At 28.7% G+C, this 23,303-nt stretch overlaps 1 protein-coding gene across 1 annotated transcript; it reads right to left on the bottom strand.

Annotated features, from left to right (window-relative positions):
• Positions 1–5,201: 5,201 nt before the first annotated feature.
• Positions 5,202–7,864, bottom strand: LOC114759659 (cyclin-U4-1). Its single transcript, XM_028948876.1, has 2 exons — positions 7,494–7,864; positions 5,202–5,640 (listed from the first exon to the last, which is right to left on the bottom strand). The coding sequence occupies exons 1-2, from the start codon at positions 7,826–7,828 to the stop codon at positions 5,316–5,318; spliced, it is 660 nt and encodes a 219-aa protein (XP_028804709.1). The 5' UTR covers positions 7,829–7,864; the 3' UTR covers positions 5,202–5,315.
• Between the last annotated feature and the right edge of the window lie 15,439 nt (positions 7,865–23,303).

Raw genomic sequence — 23,303 nt, 5'->3', positions numbered from 1 at the left:
CTAGCCGTTACAACCACTAGAAATTTGAATTTCAAAGAATTTTTTAGCGGTTTATAACTGCTAGAAATGTTGAGGTGGGAAGGAAATTTGAATTTGGTAACGACAAGAATTTTCTAGCAGTTAATAACCGCTAGAAATGTTGAGGTCGGAAGAAAATTTGAATTTGGTAATAGTCTACCAGTTAATAGTGGCTAGAAATGTTGAGATGGGAGAGAACTTTGAATTTGGTAACGGCAAGAATTTTTTAGAGGTTAATAACCGCTAGAAATATTGAGGTAGGAGAGAAATTTGAATTTCAGAGTGTAACGATAAGAAATTTCTAGCGGTTAGTAACAACTAGAAATTGTCAGTTAGGATTCAAAATTTCTTGCAATCTTTGTAGCAGTTTGTAACCACTAAAAATTTCATTTGCGTAAAAAAAAGTAACAAATAAAAAAAAAGAAAGGAGTGGCTAATAATAAAATTAAATAACTATGGTTTTAAATAAATAAACATAAAATTTAAATAAATATCCACAAAAGCATAACATAATAAAATCCAAATTATTAAAAGTTAATACAAGGGAAGGGTGTAAATCAAGGGTGAGGGGCAGAAATAGCATCATCCTGATCATCAGGCGTTGGATGCTCCTGCTAGTTTGTGCAGGGGCTGGGCTAGCTGCTAGTCGTGCAGGGGTTGGGCTGGTGTCAGGCATATGTTAAGGAACTCAGAAAATGGGATGTTTGGAGCGAAACTAATCATCATATCACACATAGCCATAGCAGTTGCCTTGAAGTGGTCAAGTTGTAACTGCAATTGACGATCACGCTCCTCCATCCTGGCCTCCACCTCTCACCTGATCCCCTCTCACAACTCATCTGAGGATGAGGAACTCGGCCGCTTTGCTCCTGTGCTTGCCTGATGGGATGCCGCTGCTGACTGAGAGCTCCTTGCAGTGTATGAAGGGCCAACATCGCCTGAGCGGGGCAGCCTACTAGGTGTGGATCCAAGACCGAGCCCGCTAACTCGACCGGGGTGTTGCGCTCAGCCACGAACCGCTAAAGTGAGGCGGTGGGATCCAAGGCAAATCCCTGAGACTCCCGCAGCTCGGTATCAACCTGAGTCATCCGTGCCTATCAAAATTATAAAAATATTAGTATGGGATATTTATATTGTGATATTAATATTTAATTAATTAATTACTTATCGTCATCTCCTCAACCTCATTAATGCAGGAGACCTATCTCGAGACATGTACAGACTCGGCCACATCTTGCTATAGGTGGGCACGTATCCCCGCTCCTGAAGCATCTTTTTCCTTTGTAAATGAAATGAAAAAAATTAGTGATTACAAATTAAATACATAAACACAACATATAAATTCTTTTTATGTACTTACAATCTCATCATAGGTGATAGCAAAACTCCTGGATCCAGCCTTATGACATATTGTCTATTACCTGATGTTTCTAGTATTTCTTTTGGAAAGAGCTTGAAGCAAAATGTATAAAAATTAAATTAGTTAAATTGGACAAAAAATAAAATTTTTTTATAATTAATGCAATAATATCATACCATTTGCTCAACCGACATCCTAAAATACACAAACCTTGACTAGTCTTGCTCTGAGACTCCACCAAGTATATCTGTCAATATCTCCTGCAAGGGCCTCGTCCTGTCACCTTTCTTCTGCCATCACAAGTCAACCCTCTTATTCTTCCATGCTACCCCAAGTGTCTTGATAGTATCTGCCCTCAACTCCTCTCCCAATATAAATTTACTCTGTAATTGAATAAATGAAAAATTATATTCATTTCACTAATTTAAATAAAAAGTAAATTAAAAAATATATATTCATTTAACAAATTTAAAAAATTATAAATAAAAAATTAATTAAATAAATAAAAAAATTATAATCAAACAATTAACTGATTTGAATAAAAAATATATATTTATTTCACTAATTTAAAAAATTATAAATAAAAAATTAATAACATAAATAGCAAATTATAATAAAAAAATTAAGTAATTTAAATAAAAAATATATATCCATTTAACTAATTTAAAAAATTATAAATAACAAATTAATCAAATAAATAAAAAATTATAATTAAGAAATTAAATGATTTAAATAAAAATATATATATTCTTTTCACTAATTTTAAAAAATTATAAATAAAAAATTAATTACATAAACAACAAATTAAAATCAAACAATTAAGTAATTTAAATAAAAAATATATATTCATTTAAATAATTTCAAAAAATTATATAAAAAAATTAATTAAATAAATAACAAATTATAGTCAAAAAATTAAGTGATTTAAATAAAAAATATATATTCATTTCACTAATTTAGCCTCCTCAATAGGCTGGATACCATCATACTCTATGAAATCCAAAATGTCCTCCTTGTTCAGATCATAGTCATGAATGTTTGGAAATGGCTCACCAGTATCATCACCCTAGCATCATGATCCTTGCTAGGTCCTCCTCTATCAGGATCGATCGGCTCCTTCCTTGGTCGAGGAGTTATCCTAATAATAGCAAATAGCAATTGTGATGAAAAATATATTTTACAACTAACAATTATTAAAAATAAACGATTATATCAATTAATAATTATTTCTATTAATTCTAAATAATATCAAATAATAATAATTAAAAATAGATATTTGTGCATTTAAATTTGCCATCAACTCATTAAAAAAATAATTATTTCTATTAAATCTAACTAAACTAATCTATTATAAAAAAATTTCTATTAACTCTAACTAAACTAGTCTATTAAACTCAACATAAAAAATATAATGAAATAAATAAAATAAAAAATGAAAATGAAAATAATTTATAAATAAATTTCTATTCTTACCTGAAAATGTGGAATACTATATGGATCTGGATCTGGATATACTTTGTGAAGAGAAGTCGGCAGAGTTTCACTTCACAATTCACCAAAAGTGTGCAACTGAAGCAAGTGATATATATATAGGCTGTGATTTTCTAGCAGTTTTTTGAAAACCACTAGAAATTTGTAGTGCTGCCCCTCTGCCACCACCTGCATGCAACCACGTGTTAGGACTTCTTAGAAAAAATAAAAAAATTTCTAATAGTTTCAATGAAAACCGCTAGAAATTCGTTGACATTTCTAGCGGTTAAATAACCACTAGAAAATGCAACGATGATTTGCATTCTCTAGAGGTTCTAGCAACAAAACCGCTAAAAACTAAATGCTACAAATATGGCGCCAACTTTACACCAAATGGCAGCAACAGTTGTGGTGGTCACTTCCTAGCTGTTGGGTCAAAACAGCTAGCAATGTGTGGGTCCTACACACTTTCTTACTCTCAGTTGCCAATCTGCCATAATAGGTTTTTTATAAATAATGTTATACTTTTCTTTGACATATGATCGGTGTCTTTTTTTTTCCAAATAAAAGTTTACGTGAGTTGGGTTCTTAAGCTCATTAGAGCTGAGACATACCTTTAAGCTCAAGCAGTATTTATAGATGTATTTATAGATTAGTTACAAGATCGTCACATTGACAGGGGGATTCAAACTCACAACCTTGTGAGTTATGAACCGATTTCTAACCAATTGGATCAATTCTTATTGGCAAATCAATGTCGATCTTTTATATTTTATACTTTTATTCTCAAGTTAGTTTCATATTCTTTTAAAAAGCAATAAAAACCTGTGTAGTTATTCTTAGGGTTAAGATGTGAAAATACTCATGAAATATTCCCCTTTTGCACATCTGACATCATAAAATTTACCCATACATTAAAGTATACATGAACCTCCAAGATAGAGCAAATTCCCATTTTTGTTAATTGTAGTTATGGTAACCATTTGCAGAAGGAGAGAGAAAACCAATTGATGTTAACCAAGATGAGAGTTTTGCTCCATTTTGAAAGGTTATATGTGCTTTTGACGCATAGGTAAACCCTATGACGCCATGCATCTACACATGGGATATATTTCATTGGTATTTTTACTTGGGAGTTGACGTGTAAATATGCCTATAAGCTTATACAAAATGTACGCCTAACACCATACATGCAAAACTATACAAGAAGATTTCAAAAAGTTACAAAAATGTCATGACCGTTACCCATTATAATGTTGACAATTTGTTTGCCCGAAAATGATAACATGGACGTTGATGTGGCTTAGAAAGTCTGATAAAAAATAGTAAAGGTTTAATATATCTATAAACTTTTGCCTAATATTTACCTGACACTAAAAACAAATCTTGGGTGCAAAAATATCTATAATCATTCCAAAAATCCCTAAAAGCCACAGTTGTTTAATCCATTAAAGATGATCATTTAATTCAAAGTTTTGACCAAATAAGATAACACAAATGCTAAGTTGGCATTTCTGCCTTCCTCTTCAAGTGTAACTCCCTCCTCCTTGGAAACAATCACTTTTCAGTCTCTTTCAAAGAGAAGAAGAGAAGTCGAAACCCTCCATGGCACTCACTCCTTCATTTTATCCTTCTCAACCTCTCTTGTTCTAAGAAGAATAATGTTACTCTTTTAGCTCCATTTTAGTCTTTATTAATAAGTTACTAAAGCAGGTATGACAAGAGTAACTGAGAGAGAGTAGCATTATTCTTCATAAAAAAAGAAAAAGAGAGAGAGACTTAGACAAATGAAATGAAGGAGCAAGTTTAGCGGAGAGTTTCAGCTTGTCTTCACATCAATGAAGGTGCAACAATGAGGAGACAACATTGTTGGGATTGAAGGGAGACTAAAACATGATTATTTGAAAGGGGGAGGGAGTTGCACTTGAAGGAAGGAGATTGAAATGCCAACGTAGTATCCATGTCATTTTATTTGGTCAAAAATTTGAATTAGAAGGTCAACTTTGATTAATTAAATGACTGTAATATTTTAGGATTTTTTTTTGGAATGATTACAAATATTTTTACACTCAAGATTTGTTTATAGTGTCAAACACACTTTGAGAAAAGTTCATAAGTATATCTACACCTTCACTCTTTTTGATTAGATTCTCTAATGCATATATGTGTATTTTTGCATCTAAGATTTGTTTGTGATGACAATTTGGTATGACTTTATTAGTATATTTGCACTTTAACCCAAATTTTAATTTTAGTTTTGGTGGCTTAGATAAAAATTGAGCACAATGTGCTCATGATGATCCATATTCCATGAGTAATATGTGTGTGTGTGTGTGTACACATATAATATTTCGCCAATCTGTAATAACATAATAATTAGAACAATTAAGTTCAATCCAATGTACAAGCTATACTACAAGGCATCATCGTATGCATTGAGGGAATGCATTAACAAACATACATATCATCAAACAGCTAATTCTTGTTGCTGTTGCTGCTTTTGATGATGAGAATTATTAGATTCTTCATCACTGGAACATAATAAATGGGCCTTTAGGGATGATGAAGAAGAAGAAGATGATATTGCTAGTAAGCTTAATGAAGAATTGGGAAAATCCAAAGGAGGTTGCATGAGCAACATTTCTCCGTGGAGATGTACACAGTAAGCTCGGAAGGTGTTTGGTGTGACGTTTAAGTGAAAACTCATCCCGAATAGGAAATCCAGCTCCAGAAAATTCATCTCCATTGTGCTTATCCCCCCCACTTTTGCATAGTATGCATTATTATAGTACCTGCCCATTTGCAAAATCACATGCAAGACATTAGTATAAAACATTAGTAGCCTCTTTTTTTTTTTAAAAAAAAAGTATCATTTATGGTGAAAAAATATTAGGGTCATACAAATTCAGTATTAGCAAGCACAATATGGCAGGCTACTTAGCACATTTAAAGCAAGATTTTGAGTTTGAACAACGTATATATTAAATAGAAACCATGCTGCAGGAGTTTTTACTTTTTGAAGATCGACTCAACTGAAATCCAAATTAGTGATTTCTTGACCTTGCAAATTCAAACTAGTTGATGATTTATGCTCCTAAATAATAGAATTTTACCTGTATTTCCATCCCACCTTTATAGACTGAGCTGGTCTCAAGTGGTTAGACCATGACTGATAATTTTTATGAAACACAACAATAGTAAGTTATTATTTATAATTTTTGAAGAAATGACCTTAAAATTTTTTAAAAAAATTTTAGTATCATTAATACAAATATAGTAATTTGTTACTATCCCTGCTCTCAAATGTAAGAGTTAATTAGGTGGTTACTTTAGTTTTAAATATATTACCTACCTTTATTTTATTTTTTAAATTTATAATTTCTTAAAAGTACTCCTATTATTGCACATGTTTAAAAAAAATTTTCTACCAAGACAATAGTTTTTAGTACAAATGATCAAATGGATATATTTTTAAAAAATCAACATATATTTTTTACACATAACTAATTTATTGGAACTAGTTTTGGTACTCATCACTTTGATGAGCACCTTAAATTCATCAGATCTGCAGCATTCACATTTGATTTAGATAGTCCAGATTTTATTTTTTATTCTTATTTATTTAAAATAATTATTTTAATAGATATAGAATCTAAAATAGAGATAATCTCTTAACTATCATTCTTTCAAAAAATAGTTTTTATTTAAAAACAATTAATTAAAAATTTTAAATCTAGATCATTTAAATCAGATAGAAATCGTTCAGATCTGATAAGCTTAGAGTGCTCATCAAGGTGATGCGCACTGAAACTAGTTTCCTAATTTGTTTTATTAATCTTTTAAATTAGTTAATCAAAGGGATTTTGATATTTCTTTTGACATTTTATCTTTATGATAGTACTAAAATACATTACTAAAATGGATGGATGCAAATTCTCGGACATTTCATGATTATGTGTGCAAAATGTTAGCTGGCTAGTGTCACATGGTTGGGTTGTCTCTGTCTCATGGAAAAGCCAGCCTGGATTTGGTATCCTTCCCAAGCAAAACCATCTTTATACATTCCCATTCTTCCAACGAAGAAGAACTTCCCATCTCCAAACTCAAATACAGTTTAAATTCACACCACAAATCGGAACAATGAATATAATAAAAGAAACCTAATTAGTCAATCAATTAATTAAGCCATCCAGTGTTCATTAATGAATATAATAGTAATGCACCACCAAGAAGATCCAACATGTTTCTTTGAAGCAATCACAGATCTGTTCTCTGAAAACCAACTTCCTAAGTTAAAAAAACAAGAGACCAAAAGCCATAATTCAACATTGATTTGAGCATAAGAAAGCCTCGGAATTCACACCCACACACACAATTCAACACTGACTAAGAACAAGAAATTAAAACTTAGAAACACACAAACACATTGACCAGAGAAGGATACATCAAACCCGGAATTCAGCACAGATTAAGTACAAGAAAACACAAACACATCCTTATCAGAAGAGATCGAAACCCAGAATTAAACAGTAATTGAGCATAAGAAAACAGAGATACCCAAATACACATATTCCCAATGAGACAAAAATCCCAGAATTCAACTCTGATGAGCATAAGAAACTTAAAAACAGAGACAGAGACTTACATGTCGTCCATGAATTTTGCAGCAACCATGACGCTGGTAATGAGGAGGCGATGAACATTGAAGGAATTGATGGGTAAAGAAGGTTGTCTCTGAGTGAAACGATCGAGATAGACATAAGCGACAATGAAGCAAGAGGGACTACAATTAGCGTACTTGAAGATTCTTTCCAGATAGCTGTGAATGGAGATCGTGGGTCTTGATAAGCCATGGAAGACAGAGATTCTCTGAGGTTGAAGATTAAGGTTAGCGTCGTTTGATTCAGAGACCCTTTTCAGCAGAGAAGAAAGGAAAGTGATGAGATTCGTCATCACATTAGGGTGCTCAAACTCTGCCATCTCCACCAAACCAAACAGCCTCTTTAATCAAATTCTCAATATGTTTCTGCAGAAATGTCTGCGTTCTATATAAACACATGAAAGATTTGTTCTGTTGTACGCACAAGGACAGGGGGCCCGGGAGGCTGGTGTGTTATGACGAAAATGCCCCTGGGAATTTAAATTTTGACGGACAAGTTGGCATTTGTTGTGGGGCTTTTGTCCTTTTCGGCTTGAAAATAGTGGGGGTGTGTTTTTTGAGTTGGGTGTCATCATTTTTTTTTCCTTTTATTTCAAAAATTGACTTGTTAAAGAGGGAAGGGAAAAAGGAAGAGACTGTTCATGGTTTTTGAAAAAAAAAAAATGTCTTGTCTAAAATTGGGTCATTATCATGGCAAGTTCTAAATGATTATGTTCATTGTGCGTAATTGGTCAATTTCATATATACAAAAAGATGTTTTAATTTAAATAAAACATTATTAGTAGCATTCATTATTCACCTTACCACAAACTGTCATTGTCTATGAAATAAAATTTTTTTTGTTAAGAAAGTTTTTGTGACTTAATTAGTGTCATAAAAGCCTACTTAAAAAATATATGCCTCAAAATTATTAAAAAAAACTCTCATGAATTTATATTTATAATTTGTGAACCATGTAATTTTGTATACTTTTTTTACTTTATATTGATATTGATAATTTTTTATTGGCATATTTTTTAAATATTTTTCTATATATTTGATTTAATTTGACATCATTAGGTATAGTTTTACTAGTTTTTTTAATATATTGTACATATTCAAAGTATTAAGATAGTGCATAATCATTGATATCAACAACATTATTTGATAATAATACTTACAAAATTTTGATAATGTAATAATAAATTAAAAATGTAATACGTAGATTACAAAGGCTCAATCCAAAATTTTAAATTATGAACACCAAATTAATTAATAAATAAAATTATAAAGTTGAAAAACATGATGTTGTTTTTCGATGTTATTGGGGAGTTTGGCATCCTTTCAGAAGCATTTTAAAAAAATATTTTTATATAAGTTTAAATAATTTTTTTTATATATTTACCTAGTATATTGTAAAATTACTTCTAAGTTAATCCAAACACCTCAATTTTTAAAACCATTGTATTCTACTGAATTTAGGGTTAGGTTTAATGGATTGAACTAATAACTTATAATAACGTGAAAAATTTGAAATTGCACATCTCTGCTTGATTTAAAACAAACGAGCATATTGTTTGACATTGAAATCCAAGTCCATGACATGGAAAAGAGAGGACGACCTAAGGAGGTGTGCTAAAGGAGGAAAAGGATGAAGTGTAGACACGCATAAAACGACATGTCGTTTTCAGGGGATTAATTAGTGAAAACGGTGATGGGGCTATCCATACGCATCATGTGAACACATGTGAGAGATTTGTGACTCTAAACCGGTGGGCCCCACGTGGCATGTGTTTTGATTCTACGCAGCGCAACTTGTGGGGGTGACATTACATGGATTTGCTATGTTGGTCCAAGGCATTACTAAATGCTCTTTCTTGTTCCTATTTCCCTGCATACCCCAAAAAACAAATATCTAAGCCATTTGGGTTTGAGATCGCTTCATGTGACCTAAATCCATTTCTGGGTTTGAATAATAGCTTAATTTTAATATTATCAGTCAAAATGTGTATGCTTTTCTTTAAATAATGCTACCTCTTATTTTTAATATAAGAATTAAATAACTAATTAGTATATATTAAGAAAATTAGTTAAGTTGGTTATTTGTAGTAAATAGATGTTATGTTTCCTAATATACCTATATTAGTCATTTACATTGAAACTACTCTTGATGGAGACTTGTTAACATGTGCAATCACTATAATTATTACTTGACGGCAAAATTATTAAATATTAAAGACAAAATAGATTAAGGTCGTATATTTAAGATCAAATTGAATCTCCAGCTAACTATCATGTTAAGAGCCAAAGGTAGTAATATAATGAGGATAGACTTTAATTACGAAATTATACTCCCTCCCTCGGATACTTTTACCTACCTAGGTAGAATAAATAGCATAAAATGAAGATAATTAAATCCATAATTATTATAAATATTGTATGTGGATGTCTATAACTCTCAACTCTTAGGCTTCTTTTATCTTTGAATGTCCTAAATCATAATCTCCCCAGTGAATGATTTGGGAAGATTCTTCATGTTTAATGTCATTATACCCTTCTTCATTTTTTGTAATCGTAGGATTAAATTTTAATAGTTAGAAGTCTATAAATAGAGACCATGTATAAGGCATCATTATTTATAAGGAAATAAGAAATACTCTTATTTTTTTTCTCCCAACTCTTGTCTTCTTCTCTTTTTTTCTTTTTGACTTTCTCATTTTCAAAACAATAAGATGGTTTGAAAATAAAATAACTTTTAAAAAAATTTTCCTCTTAAAATATGAATTTTTTTCAAAATTTTTTAGGAAGTTGTAGATGTAAACAGGGAAATTTTGGAAAATGCTAATTAATATCCCCACTTGTTTATGCAAAACTACCACTTAATACTTATTATTTTAAATGTAAGAGTTAGTTAAAATGTTTATTTTTATTTTAAATATATTATGTAATTTCTAACGCAAATCATTGAAATCTAATTAGGTATTTTAAGAAAACCATGACACGATTTTACAATTAATTAATTTAACTAATTTTTCAGTATCTATGAATTGATTAACTATTTAGTCCCATATTTAAGATCTGAGATCGAAAGGAGTAATATATAGCATTATTAATTGATGAGAAGATCATGAATGAAAGGTGAGGCATATGACTGGACGAATCCAGGGATGTTCATTTAATCCATTGGTCTAGTCTTTCTTAGTTACATGAGGTGATTTGGTCGACACAAAAAGGGAAAAAGCCTCAATTAAAAATTTTATTAGTCGAAATGATCTAAATCAGAGTATTGATATTTCACAAATTTATATGTATAAAATTTACAAAGCATCAATACTTTTTGTATGTAAAAAAAATTTTATGTGATTCTCATCACCAAAATTTTCAATGGGGACTTTTCCCCCAGTTTTCCCATATATATATATTTTTTCATTTTTTTTGTTGAAAAAAAATTATGTTTATTAACATAGATCCGCTAAGTTATGCATTTCTTGTTCCTAGTTCCCTTCATATGCTATAAAACAAATCCACAGACCATTTGGGTTCAAGATCTATTCATGTGATCCAAATCCCTTCCTGGGTTTAATTGACAAAATTATTAGAGTGAAACATGGAGAAAATTAGTGATAATATAATAAAAATAGGACCTACTTATCATGTAATTAAATCAGAGTTTGAATAGTAGTAATATTAATCAACCACAAGAGGATAACCTTTTTTTAAAATGATAATAATGTCATAAGGATATAATATAAGTAAAAAATAATTATGGAATAGTTTGCTATACATCACATCCTTATATATGCTACCAGGTACTTTTTCCTTCACTTACTCATATTAGGTTTTAACATTTTAACAATACTTTTATAAACTATTAAATGTGAAGCATTTAAATTTTATCTGAATCATTCAAATAAAAAGAAAAGAAAAGAAAAGTCATGAACTGAATCTTATTGGGGTTCACCTTTCTTTTATTCAATAAATATTTTTTATTATAATTGAGAATTTGGGGGGTGACTCATAAATAATATGTTCAATCACACAAATCAATTCCTGAATTTAAATAACACAATGAGAACATGTTACAAAAAGACTTAAAAATCAATTCTTTACATCTTCATTATCAATTTGTCAGATTAGAATTAAAATATGAACATACAGAAGGATAGTTACTCATAAATAATATGTTAACAAACATGTGAAGTAATTTTAAAACTACGATTGTTTGCAAAGTCAGTCACATTTACACTAATTACGTTATATATTGTTGAAAATCTAGACACTTGTCATGTTTGAACTAGAGAATCAAAAGAGTATCATAAAGTATATCCAAATTTGACTAGATATTCATAGATTTAGAATCAAACAGGTAAGTATATGAATGTGTCCTTTGAGTCAAGCAATGAGAACAAGTATAATGTACTGGAAAGTAGCTGGGCACTATGGAGATACAGCTAGAATGAGATGGACTTTGCTTCAATATGAATACAAGTCAAGTAAAACCAGCTGGGGGATTGTTGGCTGTAATTGTATCCACTTCAAATTTTCTTGGTAACATGAATTTTTTTCTCTCTCTTTGTTTTAAACAAAGAGAAGTCTTATTCAGTGTCCCATTCTATCCTAAATATGGTAGCTAGCTAATTACTGTCTCAGCTTCTTAATATAACAGCTATTTTGATTTTTAATTTTATTCTAAATATAAAACCTCAATTTACTTTATTTTCATATTTATTTCTTTTTTTTCTTAGAATAGTCTTTGTAATAGTTGTACATGTTAAAGATTTCATCAAATAGTGATTTTAGCTAATACATTTTATTAGCAAGGGTATTTTAGAAAAAACACATATTTATTAAAAATAACTAGCATAACTAATTTTTTTAATCTACTCAAATTAGTTAACTAATATTATATTAAAGACCGGAGGCAGTAATTTGCAAAAATTAAAAAAATAATTAAATTAATTATTTGCTAAATAGCATTGATTCTATTGGCAACCCATAACCTTTCTTATTAAGGAGGTTATGGGATCTATCCTCGTGTAGTTACGAGGACTATGTGTGTTGTGTTGGGTGTGTGGGTAGGTCTCTCTATTGGATGGGTTAAGATAGGCAGATTAAAAAATTATTATTATTATTATTATTATTATTATTATTATTATTATTATTATTATTATTATTTATAAAAAAGGTATTAATTTTTGGGTTAATTAATCCGCAAGTCTTTATAGTTTCAATCAATTTTGAATTAAGTTCTTATAGTTTTTTTTCTTTTTATCAAGTCCTTATACTTTCATTTATTTTTAATTAGGTCCTCGCATTTATTTTTCTTTTTATTAAGTCCTTATAATTTCACTAAAATTTTAATCAGGTCCATCTAGTTTTAATTTTTATTTATTAATTAAATATAAACTTAATTAAATAAATTAATACTGAAATATAAAATATTAATAATTATATAATAAAAGATAAGTAATATAATTAATTAATTAAGGAAATTTTTTTAAAACAATTAATTTTTTTTCCAAAAAAATAAAATTATTATAATAATTCATTATTTTTAGAATATTATTGTTTATAAACTAATATTACATAATATATACTATTTTATGTTTATAGAATAGTACTATTAGAATTTATAAAATAACGAATAAAAAATTCAGGGACTTACTTAAAAATAAGGTGATCTTATAAGGACTTGATAAAAAGAAAAATAAATGCAAGGAGCTAATTAAAAACAGGTGAAAGTATAAGGAGCTGATAAAAAGAAAAAAATTATAGGGACCTGATTCAAAATTGGTTGAAACTATAAGGACTTGCAGATTAATTATCTCTTAATTTTTTTAAAATATTTATTTTAATTATTTGTATTAGCAGGTATCACTCAGTTGATAGAAAATATTTCTTTAATGTTATGTGTAATCAATAGGGAGTGTTTAGATTGACCAAAAAAATGAGTGTTTGGGAAAAAAATTATAAATTTAAGAAATAAAATAGATTGAGATCTTACATATATAACAGAAACAAACGTCTATACTAAGTTTTACATTTAAAAGAGGAAGTACAATTTATTCAAGGGCTAATATATAAATTTGTCTTGAAAGTTTTCATTTAAGAGCGATAGGTATACATAATTTGTAAGTGCAAATTTTTCACAAGAGCTTAAAATTGTAGCAATATTACCCATTACTATTAAAAAAAATAACATTAACCATTAAAATAATGTGATTGATTGTTAATATTTTTAATAGTAGAGGGCAATATTACTGCTATTTTAAACTTTTGAGATAAATTTCATTAAAACATTTTTTTTAGGTATTTGACGCTTTTAAATAAAATTACCAGAGCAAATTTGCCCCTTAATCTTTTGTTCAAACATAATATTTTGTTCATTTTGTTATGGGTTTTCCATTATAGAGTGCCCCTAATATATGTTTACATTATCTTGGGTGTGTGTATAGGCAACACTATCTAGAAATCGGTACTATTAAATTAAATTTATGAATTATTGAATGATTTTACTAAAAATATTGTTATGGCGTGAAAGTTGAGGACAAAGGCACGTTTTTCAAGGCATGAATAATGCATTTCATTAAAAAAAAAATTTAGGATGAATGCGCAAAAATACTTATAAACTTGTATCGAAAATACACTAACCAACATGTGCTTTTCTGAGGAAAGTCCTTATAAACTTGCAAGATCAGAGCAAAACGATACTGTCATTAACTTTGTCTACCAGCCATTACTTTTTGCAATGAAACCCATATTAATATTATGAAAGTATCAAAATACTCATAATTTGAAAAACCAAAAAAAGAAAAAGATGCAAAAATACCTATAAATTTTTAGCTAAAGTACATCAAACATTACACGATTTTTTTAGAGGTGTAAAAGTACCAATAACTCTGTGACTAAATTAATTCATTTAGTTGTAGCAATAACAAATCTATTAAATTTTATCATATTATTATAGCATTAATAATTTTATGGTCAATATAGACGCTTAATTTTCTAAGTTCATCAAGTTTTAACTTAGTTTCTTAAATTCTTAAATATATAAGTATATTTCTAGTTACTAAATGTTAAGACTATTGGTCTCATTAATAGAAAATACTAATTCAAAAAATTTAAACGATGACTCTGCAAAAGTACCCATGAATGCGTAAATAAATTAATTATTTTAATTTTTCAAAAAAAAGTATTAAGGGGCTAAATTAATTTTTTTAATTACAGAGTTACTATTTAAATGTGCTAAATCAATTTTTTGTGTTAATGAGAGTAATAGTGTTAACATTAAGGGAATTAAAAATACATTTTATAGATTTAAGGAGCTAAATTAAAACTTAATATATAAATTTAGAAGACTAAACATATACATATTAATCATAAAATTATTAGTATTACAATAACATAATAAAATTTAATTTTGCTAAGACTAAAATAATTAAATTATTTGTATGGTCACAAGTACTTTTGCACATGCAAAAAAAAAAAACACATGGTGTTTAGCATTTTGAGTAAAAGTTTATGAATATTTTTTTACCTTCATCCTTTTGTTTTTTTTTTTGGTTGCCCGGAGTATCGTTCCACCTGAACGGTAAGAAACTAATATCTGAAGGTACTGTCAAGCATCATAGCAGAGACCCCTTCCAATAATGTTTTTCTATACAAATTGCCCTAATGATCGAATTTAGGACATGATATTTAAAGTGTCTAAGTCTCTTCTACTTAGACCAACACTTGTTGGTACCTTGGTCTTTTTTATGTTTTAGGTTAGGACCATTTCGGTACTTTTATAAAATTGGCATGGGCCTTGCTACAAAAAGTAGGTCTATTAGGCAAATTTAAAGGTAATGTCATTTTTGCTTTATACTCTGTTTGGTTTGAGAGAAAATAAGAGAGGAAGAAAAAGTAGAGTGAAAAATGACAGAGGAATGGAGTTTTGCCCTACTTGGATGTGAAAGAAAATAGGAGAGAAAGAAAAAAAAAAATAGAGTGGGTTTCATAACCCATTTTCCTCTCAAAGTTTCTCTCCACAAATGGAGAGATTTTCACTAAAAAAATTCATTCCCCTCACTGCCCTCTCCTATGCCAAGCTCCCATTAGTCCTTAACCTTTCTAGTGCCAAAATGCTCTCACGATCATTGGTCCAATGGTCGCCGTCCGTCTAGTTGGCCACATCTTCTCCATGTATAATTTATTTATTTTCTTTTATTTTAATTAACTTAAAAAATTATTCCCTTTTTATTTTTACACAAAAAATAATTTTTTGGCTAAATTACTTAGTTTCCTTGCCAATTGATTATAATAAGGATATTTTAGTAATTCTGACATTTATATATTTTCTTGCCTTTCTGTTTTTTCTCACCCATCCTAGCAGGATGAGTGATAATATTTTCTTTTTAGTTTTCTTTTCTCTCTATTTCTTTTCTCTCATTTTCTTTTCTTTCAACTTTTCTTCTCATCTAAGCAGGGGGTTAGTTTCACAAGTTTGCAGATACTTTTGTACCTTGAAAAAACTTATGATGATAGGTGCACTTTAAGTAAAAAATTTTAGGCATTTTCGCACCTTCAAATTTATCATGATATCATCTTGCTCTCTCCATATGATACTATAAAACTGTAGGAAATCACACTTTTTATAAGTTGTAAACAATGTAACTCATTTATTATTTATTAAATTTATTTAATTCACAAGGCACGCATTTAGTTATATATTGATCTGCTGGTGTTTCAATTTTGCTTTTTCCTTTTTTAAAAATTAAATTTATTTTTAATTCTCTTGAGGACAATAAATAATGAATGAAGATGATCGTTCATATCCTACCAATCAATTAGCCCCTTTGAGAGTAGTTGAAATGGTAATCTCTATTTCGTATTTCTTTTTCTCAAAATAATAAATGTTAGAAAAAATATAAACCATCTAAATCAGATTTGAACAATTTAGGTGCTCCGAAAAAATGTAGGATATAGTTTTAGAGATGATGATAATATGAAAGATCAGGGATTGGCCAAGAAATTAGTGGGATGAGTACTGCAATAAATAGATTCAAAATGTGATGGCAAAACAAAGTTAGTAATAGAGTTAAAATGATCATAAAAAAATAATGAGTTCACATTTTTTTAATTAATCATTTTTATCGTGCCAGCAAAAATTGTTTTTAGCCATATTCAATATTTAAGAGATTAAATCGAAATAAAATAAAATTAGAAGCCAAAGTCAAAATAATATAAAATTAAGGACAAAAAATGCGATCAAAAGTATCAAGGGAAAATCTCATTAAAAATTGGAAAAATCCTAAAAAAAAAAGTTTGAAATGACTAAATTTCAAAATAGGTTTAGTAACAATATTAAACTCACAAATAATAACACATATTTATAGAAATTTTTTATTTGGGATTTAGTAATTTTAAACTTTTATTTTTTTGGGGATATCCCTTAAAAGTTAAGTGAAATAAGGAAATCTAAAATCAAGTTAATAAATTTCTCAAATTCTTAATCGGTTTGAGGAACCAGCTTGAGATTTGTAAATTTAGACATGGGAGAATCCTTTAAAAAAAAAAAATGAAATTACTAAAGTTCCAACTAAAAAATTCCTACAAAATGCATTGTTATTTGTGAGTAGAGTGTTGTTAAAACTTATTAAAATGTTGTTATCAAACTTGATTTGAGATTTATTAATTTCAATTTTTTTTTGTAACATTATCCTTTAGAGATTTGTATCACATTATTTCTAATGCTTTTATTCAAAGCCACTTCTCGCTTCTTTTTTTTTTTTTTTTTTAATTTACAAAGGAACCTTTGCTTGCAGCTGAAAACAACTTTGTTGCAGGATTTTTGTTATGACTAGTTAATAAGGATTTATCAATTATTAAATTATTAATTTCTAAAGTTATCTTGTGACTGAATAACATTATTATTACAAAATTGCAAAAATTTTATTGTTAACAGCTAATGGAGACTTATGAATTGACAAGCTAAACTTGTTAATTGCTAAGATTATATTACGATTTACCCAAAAAAAAAAGATTGTATCATGATTGAATAACGAGAAATGTTTATTGAAAAGAACAATTTTATTGGAAAATTTTTGTATAAATAATAAGGGTTAAAAAGTTTTTATTTGTAACAAATCTTGCAATATCTTAACAAGTACTCATCCTTTCAAAGTTTAAAGAATTAAGAATAAAAACTAAAATCTAAATTAGCACACAAAATGTCAATACAAAATTCAAATCCTAAATGCTGGTCGTCCAACTGGTACGACCGTATCTTTCATACACACACACACATACATAAAATTCAAGTTGATTAATCAGGAAAATACATTGTGATGTGAAGATTGAACTAGATGCTTTAGAGTTTTGATGAACAAAATTTAAAAAAAAAAAAATCAAATTCTGGTGCCCGAACAGAGCTTATCTTTTTGTGGAAGCTATCTGCATGTAATCATTTGAAAGTTTTTTTTTTTTGCCCCCCATATGAAAGTTAAATTACAACTATGAAATCTTATGTTGATATCTTTAACTAATAATCTAATCGGGCCATTAATGTTAATACTTGACAAGTTAAATCAAAGGCGGTAATGGATAAACATGGGATATGGTTCCATAAATGCCCCCACTTTATTTACTGATGAAGAAGGAAGATTAGAATAACAACGTGTGTGTCTGCAAGGGAGGTAAAAATATAAGTAATGTAATTAGATACCTATAATTATTTGTGTTAGTTATAAATGTATCTTTTTAAATACTCTATCAAATACTTTTTTTAAAAAAAAATTTTTTGCCAAAAAATGTCTTTTTAAGGAAAAATTCAGCCAAAAAAAATCTTTAGCTTGAATTTCAAAATTTTAAAAAAAATTATTACAAAAATATGTTGTCATTTACTTTTCAAATGTAATCAATTACTAGTAAAATGTAATAAATAAGACTAATATAGAATTTTGAAATTCAAGATGTATTTTTTTTAGGAATTTCCCCTTTCTTGAATAATTATAGATTTAGTTAGAAATGATTTATTCTGTCTCATATTTCAAGAGAAGGTTAGTCTGTATTTTCGACAAAGGATACTTTGATCTTAAAAAAGAAGAATACATATATATATATAATTTTGTAAAGTATTCAGAAAATGTATTTTGATCCTTTGTCTTATTTGAAGTTTTATTTGCATGACTTGAAGTTGGAAACTAAAAATAATTGTGATTTTTATATGAAATATTTTGGTAAAAATGCCGAATAAAAAGCGGGGCCTACATAAAGGGTAAAAATTACTTCATTATTTAATGTAAATAGTAAAATATTCTAGAACTTTGGTATATATTGATGATTCATGATGCTAATGGGAGAATAGTATAAAAATTCTAAAATTAAATGTAACTATTTTGAAAGATAATAGTAATTGATAAAATTCTAAAAAGATAACAATAAATCTAAAATTACAATTTAAATTAATTTTTAAAATTTCCAAAATCTTCAATTATTTGTTAAAAATTAATATTAATTGTTAAAATAACAAATTTTTTAATGATTGGAGGCAAACTTGTTATCTTAAATTTCCTATTTAATATTGAACTAAAACAATTTTCGGGTATCCAGAGTGTTTCTGAGTAAACACTTTCTGAACAAATTTACACATTAATATTTATTTAACCATTTATCTTGAAAATTATTCTTATTAATTACATGCGTGGTAGAATTAGTTTGAAAGAAAAAAAAAATAACTATGAGAAATATTTATGACGTTTCCTTCTCCCTATTGCACGGTATATAATGAGCACAAACTATCAATCTGAACTTTTTTCTAGACTTTTCTGGTTTGATAAGTCCGCTTTCAATCAATTGGTCACCTTGTATTTTCACAAGAGACATTAGTCATTTACTCTAGTTAGCATTTATTTCAAATAATTTTTTTAAAAATAAAATGTTACTATTTTGTATTGGGTGAAAGCATCCAAATGTTGTATTTGGGCTCTTCCCACGAGCCCAGCCGATTTAATGGCCTCACTATGCATGTTGGATTTAATTTATCTATTCATGGGAAGGCTTCATTCAATAATGTATGGGTTCCTGGCCAGCAACACCAATTTGGCTGTTTCTCATTTCATGCAGAGATTTTTTTTTTTTTTTTAAGGCCAAACACGCAGCGATTTTTAGCTAGTGAGTGTGTTCTCTGGGTTGTGCGCCAATTTATATGATGACTGATTAGACTTGATTTAAATTGTTTAGCCAAGTCAAACAGATTATAATCTTACTTGAATATTTGATTGAAATATTTTTTTAATATACATCAAATAATTTGGTCCATCAAAAGCGGATTCAAGCCTAAAACCAACAAATCTCATATTACTTTTTTTTTTTTTTACTTTTTCATAAACTAAAGTACTTACAAACAATATATTACCATATATAATAAGTGAAAAGTAGCTGCTCTCACTCAAGCAAGAAAGACAATTACTACAAAGTCAACCATGTGCTTGAGCCAACAATCACACAATCTCACAATTATATAACTATACATTAATACAAGAGCTAATTGAGCGGTTAACAACAATACAATTAGAGGCACTAACCTTCTAAGTGTCCAAATCTCACTCTAGCCATAATTCTATTAATCAAACATAGAACTTAGAGTCTACTTAACCAACTCATTTAATCCAATCATTGACGTCAAATTACTCCAATCAATCCAAAGCCTCGATTTCATAACTTGGAGTTCAACTCAAAAATATCCATTTGTAAAATTCAAGCTTAACAAATGATCTAAACTGATTAAACCTCAAATCTCTATTACATAAATATAACCCAATCATTAAACTTCCACTTAGACCATTAGAACATCAAATTCTATCATAAACCCCAATCCAACAATTAAACCTTAGGTTCAATCTTCACCAAACTTAAAATCTAGCAAAACTAAACTTGGTTAGACATCTTATCTAATTCATATAAGTTATTTAAATCCAAAAACTTTGGTAGGAAGGTCACTCAATTCAAAATCACCCCAAAGTCCAACTTTTCAACTATATCAAATTTTGAAAAATCTAATAGAAAATGGTAGAAATCAAGTCTAGAGTACTTACTTGAGTGTTAGGAAGCTTGAATCTACTCCCAAATGAATGAAATCAAAGCCCTAGCAAGTCCAAGTCGTTTCTCTTTCATTCCCCTTTGGAAAATCATGTTTTGACACAATTTTATGAACCAAAACCCAATGCATTTGTTGTGCTTTCAACAAGGTGAACTCACAGTGAATGGCACACAAAAAGTGCCAGTTTTGTTGTTTTGTTCGCTGTGGCATTTTTTATGACGAACTCACAAAAAATATTACACAATAAGTAAAGACCCAATTTTAAAAATTTGTAACTAACTCTAAAAATCTCCAGAAATTAAAATTAGAGCTATTTAAGAAGTTTGAGATGTATATTTTCTAATGAAAAAACGTAATAAAAATAAGATTGTTTGACGCTCTAAAACTGTTGATTTTCAAGACAACTGGGAAACATTTAGAGATATAATCTCCAATCATTAATCTTATTGTTTCTAAGTTTTAAACATCTAAAATCAACTACTCAACATCTCAGTTTTCTTGCTAATCAAAACTTAATTAATTCTGAATTTTAATATTAGAGTCTAGGATATTACAACCAGCCATCACCCCTCTAGCCGCCACCCCACCTGTGGACGGAGCTTTAGTGAAAATTTTATTGCAAAAGTTTTGTTTTAAATAGTTAACGAGAACTTTGAATTGTTAAAATGTATTTGTTAATTTCTAAATTCTAAATCTATCTGGTAATTGAATAAGAACAAAAGTTTATTAAAGAATTAAATTTTTTTTTTATCATAAATAGCTAATAAGAACTTGTGAATTACTAAATTAAATTTATTAATTTTTTATATTGTTTTATGATTGAATAATAAAAAAAGTCTATTAAAGAATACAATTTTACCGCGAAAACTTTGATGGGAAATATTACTATGATGCATACGCTATGGAAGAGAAAAACTGAGATTGTCATCTTTAATTTCTTTGCTAAAAGAAAACCTCTCACTCATGCACTTCTAAACAAACAAACAAACAGCTCTCGCAGTTAAAATACGATGTTCCCCGTTCTTAATATAATATCTATTTTATAATATAAATTATATTATAAAATATACTATCTTAGCAAGGACGAGTAATATTTTAGTAAAAGAATGTCTTCTGTGTCCTGGTTTGTCATTTTCACACAGACGTGCTTCACTTGTCTTTGAATCAGGCACGGGCAAGATTTGTCGTCAGCGACCTACAACGGATGGACCAAGTGAGGCAAACAAAACAGAATTATTATTATTATTATTATTATTATTATTATTATTATTATTATATTACCCGGTCCTTAATATAAGACTCTATTTGACTTTTATTTTGGTTCTAAATATAAGACCCCAATCTACTTTTTCTCTCATATTTATACACTTTTTTTCAAAGTAGTCCTTTTAACAATGATAGTTCTAGTCAATACACTTGATTAGTAAGGATATTTTAGGAAAGACAACACCTATTTAGGACAAATAACTAACTCAACTTACTTTCTTAATCTCTTCAAATTAGTCAACTGTCTTTTATAATCAGGACCAGAGGTAGTAATATATTTTTGTTTGGAAAATTTAACTCATCGCACTAACTAGTCCATGCTCCATTTACTCCCATTTGGACTACTACGAGCCTTTGAAATTTTATTTGCTGTTTATTCTTAAAAACAATTATTTCCTGTCATCTTCTTCTAAAGATGGCCACTGCTTTCATAAAATATGGCATCCATTATTGAAGTGGGTCAAAGTTCTAACTACATACGTTGCTCTTAAATATTCCTGGCCGATCTCAAATGATGGATATAGGTTGATCATCCCATAACGAAGACCATTGAATTAAAATGATTAAGTTACAAATTTACTCCGAATAGGAGTATTGGGCACCAAAAGTTTATTCTGAAAGTTTAAAATCATAATAATGTAGCCTCCTGTGATTAAAAATACTAAATGATCAACATTACTCTTTTAATGATCAATGTTAGTTTTTTAACTGTAAGTAGTAATATTGCTATGATTTTAAACTTTCGGGATAGGTTTGCACCCAAGAAAAATCCCTAATGCCTAGCATTTTTGACAAAAAAAATTTTAACTGTTGTTTTAATTTTTGAAGCGCAGTTGTGGTTTTTCTTTTTCTTTTTAAAAAGTAAAATAAAGCATAACATTTTTCCAGTGAAAAAAAATAATGGATCGAACCAGTAGTCTGTTTTGATTTAAGCAATGAACTCGTCAAAAACCGAACCAGCATCAACTGAGTGCAAACTGGCAAAAAATTAGAGTAAACTGATGATGAATCTATTTGAATGATTATTTTGCTATTAATCCTATTTTTTTCTCATTCAACTTCTAATATTTCAGTCACTAAATATTTAAATAAATTTTGATGACGATTTTGATATTAATGATTATTAATTTTAGTTATCGAGAAATTACAAAGATCAAAATTTTTAATGTTATTGCATTTTATTAATCAAATTTCATTGTATTTTCTGATATTTTGTTATTAGTTATTATTAATGTTGTTATATTTTATTATTTTTAATCAAATTATATTATTTTAATGTGAACAGTTTAATCCGGGTTGATTCCGATTTGATCCACTCATCCTTGAATTATTAGCTCAACCGTTTTAGGGTCTGATTTGGTTTTTCCCTCCTTGCATTTTTCTAGGAGGGTCATGGATCCCAATCATCCGGGGGCAAGCTTGAAATTCTAAGCGTTCCGAGATACCAATGAAAACATTTTGCTCACGGG

This window comes from Neltuma alba, unplaced genomic scaffold (assembly GCF_004799145.2).
Source record: "Neltuma alba isolate B1F8T4 unplaced genomic scaffold, ASM479914v2 tig00010875_pilon, whole genome shotgun sequence".
Taxonomy (NCBI): Eukaryota; Viridiplantae; Streptophyta; class Magnoliopsida; order Fabales; family Fabaceae; genus Neltuma; species Neltuma alba.
Note: the sequence above shows the minus strand (reverse complement) of the source record. Positions and strands in the feature narration are given on the sequence as shown.